Source organism: Bubalus bubalis, chromosome 3, assembly GCF_019923935.1.
Source record: "Bubalus bubalis isolate 160015118507 breed Murrah chromosome 3, NDDB_SH_1, whole genome shotgun sequence".
NCBI lineage: Eukaryota > Metazoa > Chordata > Mammalia > Artiodactyla > Bovidae > Bubalus > Bubalus bubalis.
In genome coordinates this window covers 116290587-116306705 of record NC_059159.1, presented here as the reverse complement: position 1 = coordinate 116306705, position 16119 = coordinate 116290587, and the positions used below count along the sequence as shown (strand labels likewise).

At 44.5% G+C, this 16119-nt stretch overlaps 1 protein-coding gene across 2 annotated transcripts in view; it reads right to left on the bottom strand.

Moving 5' to 3' along the window:
• Positions 1 to 886: 886 nt before the first annotated feature.
• PSAT1 (phosphoserine aminotransferase 1) overlaps positions 887 to 16119 on the bottom strand; it is a 28556-nt gene continuing 13323 nt past the window's right edge. The window contains exons 7-9 of one of the 2 annotated variants that reach the window (XM_006074417.4): positions 12661 to 12789; positions 2903 to 3040; positions 887 to 2005 (exon numbers count right to left, since the gene is read on the bottom strand). In XM_006074417.4, coding sequence (XP_006074479.1) covers positions 1900 to 2005; positions 2903 to 3040; positions 12661 to 12789 — 373 coding nt within the window. In that variant the 3' untranslated portion in view covers positions 887 to 1899. The remainder of the gene's footprint in view (positions 2006 to 2902; positions 3041 to 12660; positions 12790 to 16119) is intronic. The other variant, XM_045165069.1, reaches the window with a different exon arrangement.

Here is a 16119-nt window from a genome sequence, read left to right as displayed (position 1 = left end):
GAAATAAGTGGAGATTCAAGAGCTTTGGGGTTGGTACAAACCACAGGGACTTGCAACCATCATGTGAATGGATGAGGAAGGAGGTGAAATAGACTCTGAATGCTATGATATGTAAACACTTGGTTGGAGTCCATGGACTGGGCAGTTTTTGCTATTTAAACATTTACTGTGGTTATTAGTCACATCCAGCATTGAGCCCTTGTTTTATGGCTTTAAATATCCCTGAGCAAAGTTAAGGAGTTATTTCTATCCTCCTTTTCAAAGAAAGGGCTTCCCTGGTGGCTTAGCTGGTAAAGAATCCACCTGCAATGCAGGAGACCTGGATTCAATCCCTGGGTTGGGAAGATCCCCTGGAGAAGGGAAAGACTACCCACTCCAGGGCCTGGAGAATTCCATGGACTATATACTCCATGGGGTCACAGAGAGTTGGACATGACTGAGCGACTTTCACTTCACTTTAAAGATGAGAGAACCAAGCCTGTAAAGGCTTAGCCCTAAGCAGAGAAATGCAACTAACCCAACTAATTGGTGTAGGGCTCAGACGAAAGATCAGCACAGTCCTCGTTACATAATCCAAAACATGAAGATAGCTCAATAGTGTCCTATTGGCATGTTTTCAGCTGAACTGGGGCAAACTTCGTAGAACTTTATACTGTGAGCTGTGTTATAAGGTCGTTTGTTGATACTGTCCATTCCAAGAGCCAATGGAAAGTTACCAGTGTGCTGAATCATCACAAACATGGATGCAGAGAATGTAAGTCTTGCAACTTTAGTTTAACAAAATACAGTTCACAGATGCTATTTTTAGACTCAAGTTTTCCCAACAGAAAGTTTTTAAAAGAATAATCTGTCTAAAAAGCAGGTAAAGAAATTCACTGACAAAGACTTAGATGTTTTAGGACTTTAATGTCCTTCATATATTCAACATAAAAAACTGACAATGGGTGAATAACAGGGGAAAAGAGTCTTCAGCAAAGATCTTCCCAAACTCACAGCATTACTGGCCAAACACCATAAAGAAACAGTCATGTGAACAAAGGAAAGAAGAGCTTAACAGAGATTTTTAGTTTAATGGCATAACTGAAAAACAAGGAAACAACCAACCAACCTTTCTTCTACCCACTGAGAGGAATGGAAAAGTGAGCCAGGGAGCTTCCAACCCTTGTGAAGTAGCTTTAAAAAGGAAGGGGTAGGGTAGGAACACAGCCGTTGAAAACGTAACACTTCAATGGTTACGGATCCTATCAAATTCTCAAAGTCTGAACATACACCCACATGAACTGTATTATTAGAAAACATAAGTGCATGGAGATATAAACTATTTAGTGTTAAAAACAGACCTTGTTATATAAACATACAGTATGTCACTTTCATCTCTTTATGAGAATAAGGAAAGATTTCCAGTTTGCCTTTTAGTCTGAACTCCTGAACACTCACCGCATGGACGGTGGTGACCTGAACTAATAGCTGCAGAACCCCAGGAGACCCCCCACTGCGTCATCTTGCAAAGGATCAAAATTCAGCACCCAGAGGACCCCACCCCACTCTCCATGCTGTTTGTTTCTAAAAATAATAACCTGCCAATTTGCATAATTAAAGCCACAGGCAGCTTTGAATATGAGATCTAAGTAGAAAGAGTAGCAGTAAAGACAGTATTAATTAAGAGTTTTTAGAAAAAAGAGAGGGAAGATTTTTTTAAAGGCTTCCAGTTAAAGTCAGAATTAAGTCCCAACAGTTTGGCAGAGCTGCAGATGTGTCGCTGTTTTTCTCTAAAAAAAGAAGAATCTACCATATCACTCGAGAAAATGCCATATTTGTTAATATTTTTGTAACCATTCCCATGTGACTTTCAGCTTCGTTCGTTGTTCAAGGGCAGAGTATATACTGGTCAGGATGCACTCATAGCTGGTGCATCTCCAAAAAATTCTTCATAAAGGCTGCCAGCTTCTGGACATCTTCGACAGTGACAGCATTGTACAGAGAGGCCCGGATGCCTCCCACGGACCTGGAAGGACCACAGATGCAGCCGTTAAGAACAGGAGCAACTGGTTTAACATCAAGACCACCCTCCTTCCAGCCACCCAGTCCTTTAAGAGTCATGGCACCTGAGATCATCATGTCCAACTTCTCACCTGAAAATACCCATAGGAGGCCAAGAGCTTCAGACATCTCAGTCCTTAGGAATTCTTACCAACACAGTGAGCGTCATGCTTACATGTGACCTAGGTTAACTCAACTCTTCGATGAGCCTGCTGTACAGGGGGCAGGGATCTGGCAGGTACTCTTGTGTGTGAGGACATACATTTTTCATGGAGCCTGAAGGATTAATTAACTCCTCTTCCTAATGTCCAGCGGGAGCAATAGAGGCTTTTTCTTACATTGGACAGGGTTGTGCCGGTTGCACCATGGATCGGATGGCAACTTCTGAGCTGTCACGGCAGACAGCCTCAAAGGTAATTTTGACCAAAGCTCCTAGAAGATGGGGCTCCATCATGCTCTCAGCTGAGAAATCATGCTAAGGATTCTAAAAGCAATAAGACTATCCCATAATAACTGGTCTTTTTCAACTAGTTACAGTAACCACTACTTCAAGCTGGGTAGGCTCCTGGATGTGTTTTACTCTGCATCTGAATGGGCTTCCCTGGTGCCTTAGACAGTAAACAACTCGCCTGCCAATGCAGGAGACATGGGTTTGATCCCTGGGTCAGGAAGATCCCCTGGAGAAGGGAATGACTACCCACTCCAGTATTCTTCCCTGGAGAGTTCCATGGACAGAGGAACCTGGCGGTCTACAGTCCGTGGGGTCACAAAGAGTCCAATATGATTTAGCAACTAACACTTTCACTGCATCTGAAAACTAAACCAATTCTCTGACAAGCTTCTGGATGTAGCATGTACTCACCTATGCCCTTTCAAGGAGATCATATTGAGTTCAAGAGCTTTGTCAAGAAATCTTTTTTCTAAAGCATCGTCTCCTTTGGTGTTGCCAATGCGGAATGGAATATTCATCTTGCTTCTATTCTGGGGCTCCACTGGACATCTGAAATACACATTTATTGTTGTAGATAATTTTCTGCAATGTACAACTTTAACATGTCAACAGAAAATTTTTTAAAAACCATTTTCTAGATGCAAACAAGAGGTTAAAAATCTGCCCCAGGACATTTATAATTTACTTAAGGAGACAACTTTTGCATCTGGAAAAGGGAGTTAGCATTCTCTTATACAACTTGTACTTAATTTCCAAGAGCCTCAGTTTCCTCATCCAAATATTGGGAATATTAATAAAATCACCATTTCAGACAAGTTTTGACAGTTCAATGACACAACGTATATGAAGCTTCCAACACATGGCAGCCACAGAGCAACATGAATGACCCTTTCTCTACAAGCTGCAGAGAAGGAAAAGTTGTTCTGAATAGTGGCTGCAAGACTTAAAAACAATGAGCAGCAACTTTCAAAGCACTTACAACACTGTACTGTCCCAAACCATGTGACCTTGAAACTTACTGACTCTCCCTATTGTACCTCTCTGATGTGAGAACTAAACAAAGTATTTGCAGAGAATTTCTGTGGTACATTTGAAAATGGCCACAAATTCTCCATAGCCTTCCCAGCAAGAGGTGGGGCCTAGTGTTCACAGCTTTTGAATCTGGGCTGGCCTTGTGGATCTGCTTTGACCAAGAAACAATCTGAAGGGTTAGGGTGGGTAGGGAGGTTCAGGATGGAGGGGACACGTGCATACCTATGGCTGATTCCTACTGATGTGTGGTAAAAACTATCACAATATTGTAAAGTAATTCTCCTCCAATTAAAATAAATAATTTTTTAAAAAGAGAGAGACTGCAACAGAAATGATGCCTTGCAACTTCCAAGCCAAGGCACATGCAGCTTCTATACCTGTCTTGCTCAAACATTGCTGCTATGTAAGCAAGCTCAAGCTAGCCTGCAGGAAACAAGAGCCCCAGCCAACAGCCAGCACTAGCTGCCAGACAGGTGAGCATGGCCATTTTAGACTCCGGGTGAACCACCAGATGACTTTGGTTGAATAAGTGATCTCAGAAAAGACCAGCAGAAGAAACCACCCAGCTGAGTTCAGCTCAACCTGCTGATGGAAAAGAATCCTGAGCAATGAAAATGGCTGTGGTTTTAAGTCAGTCTTGAAGTTTTCTGTGTGTGATGCAAAAGCAGACAACTGATACAATTTAGAAGAGTGCCTGGATCACATTCAATGCTATATAAGTATCTGTTAAAATTAAATAAATTTGTCTTTTTATTCCCAGCACCTTGCACGGGGCTCACACAGATTCTCAAAAATGAATGAGTCAAATTTCATAGGTTAGTATATGACTTCAGTTTCTGGTTTGGAAAGCAAGCAAGCCAAAATTATTTTTCATTGACAACCAAATGAGACAAACAGGAGAGCTGACATGCTACTCTGAAATACAAGGAAAAATATGTCATAACTCTCTTTCCCCATCTTCTCAAGCACATCCTGTTTTATCTTCCATTTCTACAGGATGGGATTCATTAAAATTAAACAGCAAAAAAAAGCAGTGTGAGGAAGCCCCCCATTAACAGCTGTGCTCACCCCTGAGGCACACACACAGTTCTTGTTAAAGTTAACAGGAGTCAAGTCCACATTAACAGACAAGAGAGACCCAAGAAGGGAAATCAGGTCTCTGGCAATAGGCTTTGAGCCTGAATTCTGGCCCCACCTTTTCACAGGTAGTAGGTTTCCTGGTTGACATTTAAATTAAAATTTTAGTGTCTACCTCCTTTGATATTCTGCTCCCTCAGGCTCCTCATGCAAGAGTCCAATTATAGAGCCGGAGCAGCAAAAAGGACATGTGGTTTAAGGGTAAAAAATATTAAAAGGGGGAAGAATTAAGAACCTGGGTTTACAAATCTGTAAATGCAAATCTGTATTTACAGTCCTCCCCTACAAATTTACCCAACCTAGTGTGAAAGTAGATGGTACCATAACAGCAACAATGTCATAAAACCTAGAAACTGAAGATTAAATTAGCATGCAGCAGATACCTGCACAGTGCCCGACAGTGTCTCTGATGTGGGGCTGAGGGAAAGAAGAAATAGATTAAGGGGAATTAGCTGCTTCCAACCTAGCAAGACGGCTATGTAGGGAATTAAAATTCCACGGGACATGCCCTGTGGAAGCACAGAGCTGAGCAAGTAATTCTCCCCAGAGAAGGTTGAAAGGTTTCAGAGGAAGGTATGAGGGAGGGGTTAGGACAGGGTGAGGGGAAGGAATGGCGTGTGTGTCCGTCAAGCCCTGGAGACCTCAGCAAGTTCTTGTAGCAAATAGGGTGCCGGGTGCCTGGCAAGCCCCACCCCAAACTATTGGTGGACCCTAATTTCCTTCATCAGACCCCTCCTGAAGGACACCTGGGTTGACTCCAGATTTTCCCCATTATGTAAGCATCCCACATTGGACTTGGGGGCATCTGATTTTGTGCACACTTCCATGCCAGGCAGAGTACTGGCAGAGGGCAGGTGCCTAAGGTAAGTCTTTGGTCAAAGTGCAAGAGTTGTGAACTTTGATGGGTGTTGCAACCTCACTGGAGAAGGCGATGGCACCCCACTCCAGTACTCTTGCCTGGAAAATCCCATGGATGGAGGAGCCTGGTGGGCTGCAGTCCATGGGGTCGCTAAGAGTCCAACACGACTGGGCGACTTCACTTTCACTTTTCACTTTCATGCATTGGAGAAGGAAATGGCAACCCACTCCAGTATTCTTGCCTAGAGAATCCCAGGGATGGGGGAGCCTGGTGGGCTGCCATCTATGGGGTCACACAGAGTCGGACACGACTGAAGCGACTTATAGCAGCAGCAACCTCACTCCAAAATTGAACACATTTACACTCAACATAACCAAAGTGTGGTCCCTTGCCAACACCAGCTGTTATCAATCTTCAGAATTTCTGTTGATCAGAAGGAAAACACCTCATGGTTTTACTCTGCATTTCCTGAAGAAATTAACCCCTTTCATCTATTAGCCAGCTGTTTCTTCCCTGTCGTTTGCTCATACAGTTAGAGACCACCTCCTGCCTGGTTTTTTATTTTTTTTTTTTTGGTTTATCCTTTTTAATTTGTGGATTCTTCCCTATAGCAAAAGTAACCCTTGTAAGTTCTATGCTACGAAGTTTTTCTCATATCTATCATTTTGTTTTGTTCATGATGTCTTGAACTGGAGCAAAGTTTCAAATTTTTCATGTAATTAAATGTCTTTTACTTTATGGCTTTTGCGTTTTATGGCTTATTTTGGAAGGCCTCTGTACACTCTATACTTAAACAGAAATTCTTTGCTGGATTTTATATGTATGTCTTGCATTTCAATGCATTTACATCTTTTTGATTGATTAGAATTTATGTATGGCATGCTGAAAATATATAACTCTAATTTTTGTTTAAATGAATTATCAATGCTTCAATCAATTAAAAGCATGTTTTTTTGTCTAATTTAAAATGCAGGGACTTCTCAGGCGGTCCAGTAGTTAGGACTTCCGCTTCCAATGCAGGAGGTGTGGAGTCAATCCCTGTTCAGGGAACTAAGCTCCCACATGTGGCCAAAAAATAAACAACCACAAAAACCAAAATGCAATTCTCAAGTAAACAAAAGTTTCTGAACTTTTCCAGTTATCTGTCTTTCCTTCTGCCAGTGGCTTTGTATTTTAATAGACCATATGCTAACATTACATTTTACTAATGTCCACATATGTTAAATATTTTTCAGCTATCCTCTTGCACTAACTTTCCTAGTTAAACACTGAACTAATATTTACTAATGTTTGTGATTATTGTGAATGGGATCTTTCCTCATTTTTTATTGTTATCACTGGAATTTGGGAAAGTAATTGACTTTTATACATTTCGATGTAACCAATCACAATTCTGAACATAATCATTTATAATCTTTTCCACTGATTCCTGCAGTTTTAATAGAAAGTCACATCATCTGTGATTTCTGTTGTTTCCTTAGTGTAGTAGTTAAAGGCTCTGAAACCAGCCCCACCGACTCTCCCCATGTTCATACCCTGTCTGATCCCACCTGCCCTTTGCACCTGACCATAATCTGGCTCTGCTGCTGTAAAACACTGTCTGCTCGCAAGGAAGTGACAACAATAAAATGTATTAATATCTGTAAGACACCAAGAGCTCTGCCTGCTTTATTTTCGGGTTGTCTCTGGACTCGTCAGGTGCTTCCCTCTTTCCTAAGGCCTGGTTCCCACAGGAAGTTGATGATAAAAGGTGATTTCTGATCTGAAATGGATTCTACCACTTGGACATCTTTAGCATGTTAAAGTTAATATCTGCTGCTGCTGCTAAGTCACTTCAGTCGTGTCCGACTCTATGCGACCCCATAGACAGAAGCCCAGCAGGCTCCCCCGTCCCTGGGATTCTCCAGGCAAGAACACTGGAGTGGGTTGCCATTTCCTTCTCCAATGCATAAAAGAGAAAAGTGAAAGGGAAGTCATTCAGTCATGTCCGACTCTTAGCGACCCCATGGACTACAGCCTACCAGGCTCCTCCATCCATGGGATTTTCCAGGCAAGAGTACTGGAGTGGGGTGCCATTGCCTTCTCTGAAAGTTAATATCTAGAACATTTTAATTTGATATATGATGCAGGGCACCCAAAGCCAGTGCTCTCTCGCAACCTGGAGGGATGGGGTGGGGAGCCAGGTGGGTCGGGGTGTGGTTTCAAGATGGAGGGGACACATGTATGCCTATGGCCAATTCACAATGATGTATGGCAAAAACCATCACAATACTGTAAAGTAATTATCCTTCAATTAAAATAAACAAATTCTAAAAAATTAGTATCTAATACATATTAAACATTATGTGTCAGGAACATCCCAGGTGCTTTCCGTAATAACCACAAATAATATTAAGAGCTAACTTTCAGGAATGCTCCCTACCTACAAAGTAGGGTTTCTCATGCTTTACACAAATGACCCAGAGCAAGAGCCCTTAAACCCCTCCATTATATACTCCTGATTCATACGCATTTTCATTTAACCCTCATGATGATCATAATATACTATGGACTTATGTCCATTGTACAGATGAGGAAATTGAGTCTAGAGTGGTCAGGACACCTGCCCAAGGCCACATGCTAGTAAGTGGCAATGCGGGGCTTCTACAGCCAAGATGCTACACTGCCCACGTGGGCTCAACTCACAGCCAGCCAGCAACTGTGGTGGTCAGGCTATAGAATGAACAGGGACTTCAGTAGTGGCCCTCTCAAGTCTCTGAGTCCCCGGCCAGGAACACTGGCAGAGCTGGTCCAACCCCCAGCAAACTGCCCAAAACTGTGTTCCATAAAGGGGCTGCTCTACCAGGCAGCGGGGCACCAAAGGCGGGACAAAAATGAGGAATGAAAGTGATGGTGAACGGTAAATTCCAATTCTAGGTTCCTTGGTATTCCTCTTAGAAACTGCTCACTTCCCCTTCAGGGCCATATTTCCATAGCGAAGCATTTCCTGAAAATCCAGATGCACACAGAGACAGCTTGTGAGTGTCCAACTGCTGAACAGGGGTGAGGGGAGCAAAGTGTGCTCCTGACTATGGTAACAAGGTTCCACAGTAATTCCATGAGCCAGGATGACATTTTCTGGGCAGGCGGCCCAGGAGTGAATGGGAGTTCCCAGAAAGTGGTTTATTCAGAAAAGGATGTAAGTTCAGGCTCAAAAGCCTGTTCATAAGTGAATGAGGAGTTTTGCATGGGAAAGTGATCAGATGGCCCAGGAGACAACCCACCTGCCATGTTGGCTTTGGCAGGCTGCTTTCTGGAAGATGCTGGGGGGTGCTTGTAGTTAAAGGATCTCGAGCGGAGGGAAGAATTTCTGGGACTTTTGGTGTTCCTTCTATACTTTATTTTCTTTCTAATGCCCTGGATTTCTTCCAGGGGCATCACCATTCTTTCTGTCCTCCCATTTTGTGCCTATACATTTCCCAAGAAATACATGAAGTCAAATGCTAACAGAAACATTGGTCTCCCCTTCACAATAGCTGCCACGTGCTCTCACTCACATTCATATTCTGTGCACTCTTAGGAAGCCAGGAAGAATAAGGAGACTTATTCTTCTTGGTAACACCAGAGCCTAAAACCAGGCTAGCCCAGAGGAGTGCTCAGGCACCATTTACTGGAGGGGTGGATGGATGGATGGGTGGATGGGCAGATGGATGGTAAATGGATGGGTAGATGGAGGGTGGGTGGATGGGTAAGCAGACAAATGGGTAAATGAACTAATGAATTAAACATGTCTTCAGACCTTTCCACACTATCTTTTCAATCCCAGCACAAGCCATCCCTCTAGGCAGCCCACTCTCTGCTCTCCAAACACACTACTTTCTTCCCTCGAGTGCTTTCCAGGGGCCATTCTTTGCCTTCCTAAAAATTTATAGAAGAATTTCTGCCTTCTTCTCTGCCTAATTCTACTCCTGCCCAAGGCTGAAGCTCATCTAAAAGCCCTCCCTTCTCCTCCAGCCAAAGCAGAATCCTCCTGTCCTCAGCTCCTGACTCATCATTTAGCCCTTGGCTATGAACTCCTTGGACCATCTATTGCCAATCACGCATGTTAAAATGGCTCTACTAAGTGCTAATGGAGTACTCTGGCTTCCCCTCTCATATATCAGGATCTAAAATGGAAGATTCCTAAGGGCCAAGCCACAGAACCACAGAGAAGGCAGGAATGCATAGTGGGGAATCCCTTCCCCCAGATGGCGTATGAAAGAGGACTCTAAAGGTTAAGTCATTCAGCCCAGCTGGACTCCCTGAGGGCTTGTGGCTGCAGGCCAAGCACTCATAGGAGCAGGCAATCAGTTAAGGGCAGAGATGACAGCAGCAGTTATGGCTGCCCCATCAGCACGCCCCCACCCCTCACCCATGGTTGGTTATGGAGATGTGTTAGCAAGTCCTGGCAAAACATACAACTCGAAGTCAGGTTTGAGGCATCTTTGTGTGTGTGTGTGTCTTATGTGGTCCACTGAGTTCTCAAATGAGAGCAAAAATTCCTTTGTTATTGTCAGCTAGATGTTTTTGTTACAACAGACTGAACTCCGAAGAGTAAATACCACTAAGAAGGGGGTCCTGGCTTGGTCAATGAGAGTATCTATGCATATGTGTGTAGAAATGGGTGTGCATACACAGCATAAGGTCAGATCCTCCCACAGGAGTCCCCACCACGAAGGAAGGGAAAGCAAATGAAAGCATTGCCTGTTAAGCTCTTTGTGTACCAGGCACTATAGTAGGTACTTTATATGTGGCATTTTGGTGAGAGGCCTGTTGTAGGGGGTTGAATGGTGGCCTCTGCAAAGGTTTATCCATGTGCTCACCTCCACATTCACCTGTGAATGTGACCTAGTAAGAAAAAGGGTCGGGACTTTCCTAGTGGTCCAGTGGCTGGGACTCCGTGCTCCCCATGCAGGGGGCCAGGGTTCGATCCCTGGTCGGGGAACTAGATCCCACATGCTGCAACTAAGACCTAGGGCAGCCAAATAATTAAAGTAATTACTGCAAAAGAAAAGAAAAAGGATCTATGCTGGTGCAATTAAGCTAAGGATCTCTAGATGAGATAAATCATCCTGGATGATCTGAGTAGGTCCTATATCCAATGACCACCTTGTGAGAGACAGAAGAGAAGACACACAAAGAAGGAGAAGGCCACGTGAAGCAGAGGCAGAGACTGGGGTGAGGCAGGAATGCCCAAAGCCCCCAGAAGCTGGAAGGGGCCAGGAATGGACTCTTCTCGGGAGTCTCTGCAGGGAGCAAAGCCTTGCTGACAGCTTGACTTTGAACTCCTAGACTCCTAATAACTGAAAATAAATTTCTCTTGTTTTAAGCCACCAAGTTAATGGTACTTTTGCTCTAGCATCCCTAAGAGATCAATACAAGGCCCATGGGTTTTCTGGTGCTGGTCCAGGGGTCAACACATGTTCATGAATCAATTAGTCACAAAGACATTTAACTAGGAGTCAACCATACCAGAGCCAATTCCATTCACTGACTACAGGCCTCAAAATTCTCCAAGCCAGGCTTTGGCAATATGTGAACCGTGAACTTCCTGATGTTCAAGCTGGTTTTAGAAAAGGCAGAGGAACCAGAGATCAAATTGCCAACATCTGCTGGATCATGGAAAAAGGAAGAGAGTTCCAGAAAAACATCTATTTCTGTTTTATTGACTATGCCAAAGCCTTTGACTGTGTGGATCACAATAAACTGTGGAAAATTCTGAAAGAGATGGGAATACCAGACCACCTGATCTGCCTCTTGAGAAATTTGCAGGTCAGGAAGCAACAGTTAGAAGTGGACATGGAACAACAGACTGGTTCCAAACAGGAAAAGGAGTACGTCAAGGCTGTATATTGTCACCCTGTTTATTTAACTTATATGTAGAGTACATCATGAGAAATGCTGGACTGGAAGAAACACAAGCTGGAATCAAGATTGCCGGGAGAAATATCAATAACCTCAGATATGCAGATGACACCACCCTTATGGCAGAAAGTGAAGAGGAACTAAAAAGCCTCTTGATGAAAGTGAAAGTGGAGAGTGAAAAAGTTGGTTTAAAGCTCAACATTCAGAAAACGAAGATCACGGCATCCAGTCCCATCACTTCATGGGAAATAGATGGGGAAACAGTGGAAACAGTGTCAGACTTTATTTTTCTGGGCTCCAAAATCACTGCAGATGGTGACTGCAGCCATGAAATTAAAGACGCTTACTCCTTGGAAGGAAAGTTATGACCAACCTAGATAGCATATTCAAAAGCAGAGACATTACTTTGCCAACAAAGGTTCGTCTAGTCAAGGCTATGGTTTTTCCTGTGGTCATGTATGGATGTGAGAGTTGGACTGTGAAGAAGGCTGAGTGCCGAAGAACTGATGCTTTTGAACTATGGTGTTGGAGAAGACTCTTGAGAGTCCCTTGGACTGCAAGGAGATCCAACCAGTCCATTCTGAAGATCAGCCCTGGGATTTCTTTGGAAGGAATGATGCTAAAGCTGAAACTCCAGTATTTTGGCCACCTCATGCGAAGAGTTGACTCGCTGGAAAAGACTCTGATGCTGGGAGGGATTGGGGGCAAGAGGAGAAGGGGACGACAGAGGATGAGATGGCTGGATAGCATCACTGACTTGACGGACATGAGTCTCAGTGAACTCCGGGAGTTGGTGATGGACAGGGAGGCCTGGTGTGCTGCGATTCATGGGGTCACAAAGAGTTGGACACGAATGAGCAACTGATCTGATCTGAAAGGGAAAGAGTAAACTTTTCTAAAAGGGTAAACATCCCAGAGAGGTCAGGAGTGGGTGCTTATACCAAGGGTCTCCAGTGGAGTCCTGAGACAAAGCTGAGACCTTCTAGCATGTTCATGTTTTGTCCCCAGGGACAGAGAGGGGGTGGTGGGGAGACAGGGGTATGCAGTGTAAGCAATTTCACCACCAGTGGGAGACAGGTCCTAAAGCCCGGTATTCCTGGCGTGGAGATGCAGGAGGGAAAATTCACGTGCCTCACGCTCCTGGGGACTTCAATGTCTCACAGAAAGATGGCTGCATCCATGTTCCAAAACCAACACAGCATAAACACATTTTTTAAGTCACAATAGGCAAAATGTGAGATAAAAACCATCCACTTACACATAGAATCCTTGCGAATTATCAATAATATCATAAATCATTTGCGATTTGATGGAGCTAAGTTTCTCCATGGCTGCTGCCCCACCGTTGTTCTTAATCCACTCCAGGACCAAGCCCATGACATAGATGCTAAAATAAAGAGTGAAAAAATACATGCATCCATTTAGATCAGCTTTGCACAAATAACAAGACATCTGAGCAAACTAAAGCTGTACTAAAATAGACTTAAAGACACCATTAGACAAATTAGTTTTAAAAGAGAAAAAATTTCTTTAAAAAGAAAAAAAAAAACTGCTGAGGGGACTTCCCTGGTGGTCCAGTGGTTCAGCCTCCAAGCTTTCAGTCCAGGGGGCACAGGTTGCCTCCCTGGCTGGGGAACTAAGATCCCACATGGCACATGGCACAACCGAAAAATGAAAAATAAAATGGTGCTGAGGGCTCCGTGTGCTCCTCCCTGAAAGCCCACAGGGCAGGAACAGAGGTCTTCTGTGGAAAAGACACAGCTCGATCTGGGAAAATGGAGAAGGCCAGCTATGCCCTCTCTACGAGGGGGGACAAAGGTTCCCCAGAGGAATTTGTGTAGACTTAGTTGCTGGGTGTCTAGGTCCAGTGAAGGTCTGGGGTGCGGACCCCCCCAACATAGCTGCTGCCTCGTTTATTAACACTGTGACAGGGTGGGGAGGGGAAGACACACAAGAAGCTGGTCCCAGGGAAGCCCAAGATACTGACTGGCTCCTTCATTGCCTCCAGGTGGCTGGGGAACTCTGGTATTTCTACCCCCAGAAGGTAGCAGAAGCCAATGTGGGGCTGCCCAGGGCCACTGGGCAGAGAATGGCCTGTACCCAGAACCATGCAATGGCTCCTCCAGAAGCTTCCCCAGCGGGCTCCCCAGATGGCCCTGGAAGGAATGAGAAATGGTGTCCAGGGCCAGAGGGGAGGGATCTCAAAACAGAAATCAGCCGCTGGGTGTTTCCAGCCTCAGCTGAAGCTCTCTGGATAAAGACTGAGAAATCAGAGGGGCAGAGGAGAAAGAAGAAAGCAAGGGGAGGCAAGCACCATTCAGCAGGCTAGGCGCCCTTTTACTGATCAAAAAAAGTCTGAGGCCAGAGCTGCCATTATCTTATTTTACAGATGAGGAAACAGGCTCAGAGAGCTTGACTCTGCATGAATTTTACATCCAACAAGTAGCTGATAAAGCAAGATTCCAACCCCAGCTGGTCTGATTCCAAAGGCTCAGCTCTTTGCACAATAACAAAAGGGCTCCAGACCCTCAGCCACTATCTCACCTGCCAGTGGGGCGATCAGGCTGGCACCACAGCTCCAACACAGGTGCCAAGAGCAGCGGCTGCAGGGGCATAACAGCTCACACGTGTGTTCCAGATAAGGTGTTCTCCCACTTTCCCGTAAGATGCTCTAGAATTTCCATCTAACCCCAAACTGCTCGTTCCCCCAGGAACCACATAAACCCACCCTGCCACATGATCCCAGCAGAGTCACCTGTGAGTCCTGCCTGTTCAACAGTACATTTTGGTGACTGGGCTTCACTTCTCACTGCAGCTGTTTTCCCAGGGTTCCCAAGCTGCTATTTCAGTCATCAAATCAAGGCTGCAGCAAAGGCTCAGACCAGGTCCATGGTCCCAGCCAGACCTCAGCACCCACACACTTCCCTCTTGGTGTGTGGCTCAGCCCCATACCCAGACTCACTGCGCATGCTCCTGGCTAATCCTAATGAGATCTGAGCAGCACAGTCAGCAGAGAACCCACCCGTTTTACAAGCCGCCCAGAACTAGCACCCTTAGCTTCCGTCTACAAAGCCTCAGTGTAAGGCAGATGGCTTGGCAGGAAACGAGTTCTCCTGGAGACCAGATGCCCCAGAAGTGGAAGGATGTCTGGCCTCATGACTCAGCTGGAACCTCTAATGCATAGCTAACACACGCTTCCACTCCCACACCATCCGAAATCTTCAAAACACAGGGGTCCTAAGACGCTTATGCAGCCTTGCAACTTGGTCTCCATTCTCCCCACTAACCAGGGTATCACTTTTAACTGATATATTGTCTTCACTTCTAAAATGCCACCAGATTGGGCTTCCCTGGTGGCTCAGACTGTAAAGAATCCAACTGCAATGCAGGAAACCCAGGTTTGATCTCTGGGTTGGGAAGATCCCCTGGAGAAGGGAATGGCAACCCACTCCAATATTCTTGCCTGGAAAAAATCCATGGACAGAGGAGCCTGGAGAGCTACAGTCAGTCCGTGGGGTTGCAGAGTTGGACACCACCGAGGGACTAACATTTTCACTTTCTTTTCACACAGTGTAAGTGTACTGTCTAAGCCTGTGCGTTAAATGACTATATAAATCACAGCAGATCCATTCTCTGGAATATCACACCGCAATTCAAAGGGTAAAAAAGGCAAGCATTTGTCCTGACACAGCCGTGTTCACAGTACATTGCTGGGTGGAAAAAGAATTCACAGAGCAGCCAGTATGGTAACATTTCATTTGCATAATTAAATATATGGCTCTATTTGCATCTGCCCTGCACAGCAAGCAGTTAGCAGTAGTTTCGCCTCAGAAGTCTTTGCCAAGATCTTGTGTTAACTTTTCTAAGCAATACAAAATGCTTTTTGGGCACTAGGGATTAGAAAAGCACCCCAGAAAGCCCTGGAAACGCTCCCTGGCTGTTCTGAAGGACTAAGCCTCCTGGGCAGGCCCACATTCCCATCCTGATAAGAAGGATGGCCTGGGTTAGTGGGGAATATTTTGTTTCTCATTAGCTACTTCATACGATAGATAAAACGAATTTATACTTACAGGTCCCGTTAGTCATGGGAAGTAAATCTGCCTTATAGGGTTAGAAGGGAAGTTTAGGAATCTGTTTGCTTGTCCACAAACTGGGCTTAGTGTTAAACAGAATTTCCACATGGTCCTTTATTCCACCCCAATTCACTGCTCAGGGTTACAGGCAATTATGTGAAGGCCAGTTGTCCAGTTCAGTTCAAACAAACTTCCCAGGGCCTCTGGTCACTTGGCTCTAATTTTATTAGAAAAAAAAAGAGCTTCTTTTTTAACTTGGGACATTTTCAAGGACTTCCACGTGATACAAAGTTCTGAACTGTTCTGGGTGCCTTATCAGCTCACAGCCAGGCCTGGGGAGGGTGTCATGCACAAATCCTCCTCTCTCCATTCGATGCTTGTTCTCACTGGGAGAACTACAATTTTCTAATCTTAAAAATACACCAAATGAAATCTTAGTTTTTCAAGTCATAGACTGTAAGTAACTGCTCAGTCACACAGATGTTTACTGTTTTTCCTTTTCTCTTCTTTTAGAGTAAAAGAATCCAAGACACCAAGGGGTGTCCTGGGTCAGAATTTAACCCAATCTCTTTTGACCTCCACATTTATATGATTCTCTCTTTTTTTAATTGGCGTGTAACTGCTTTACAGTGTTGTGTTAGTTT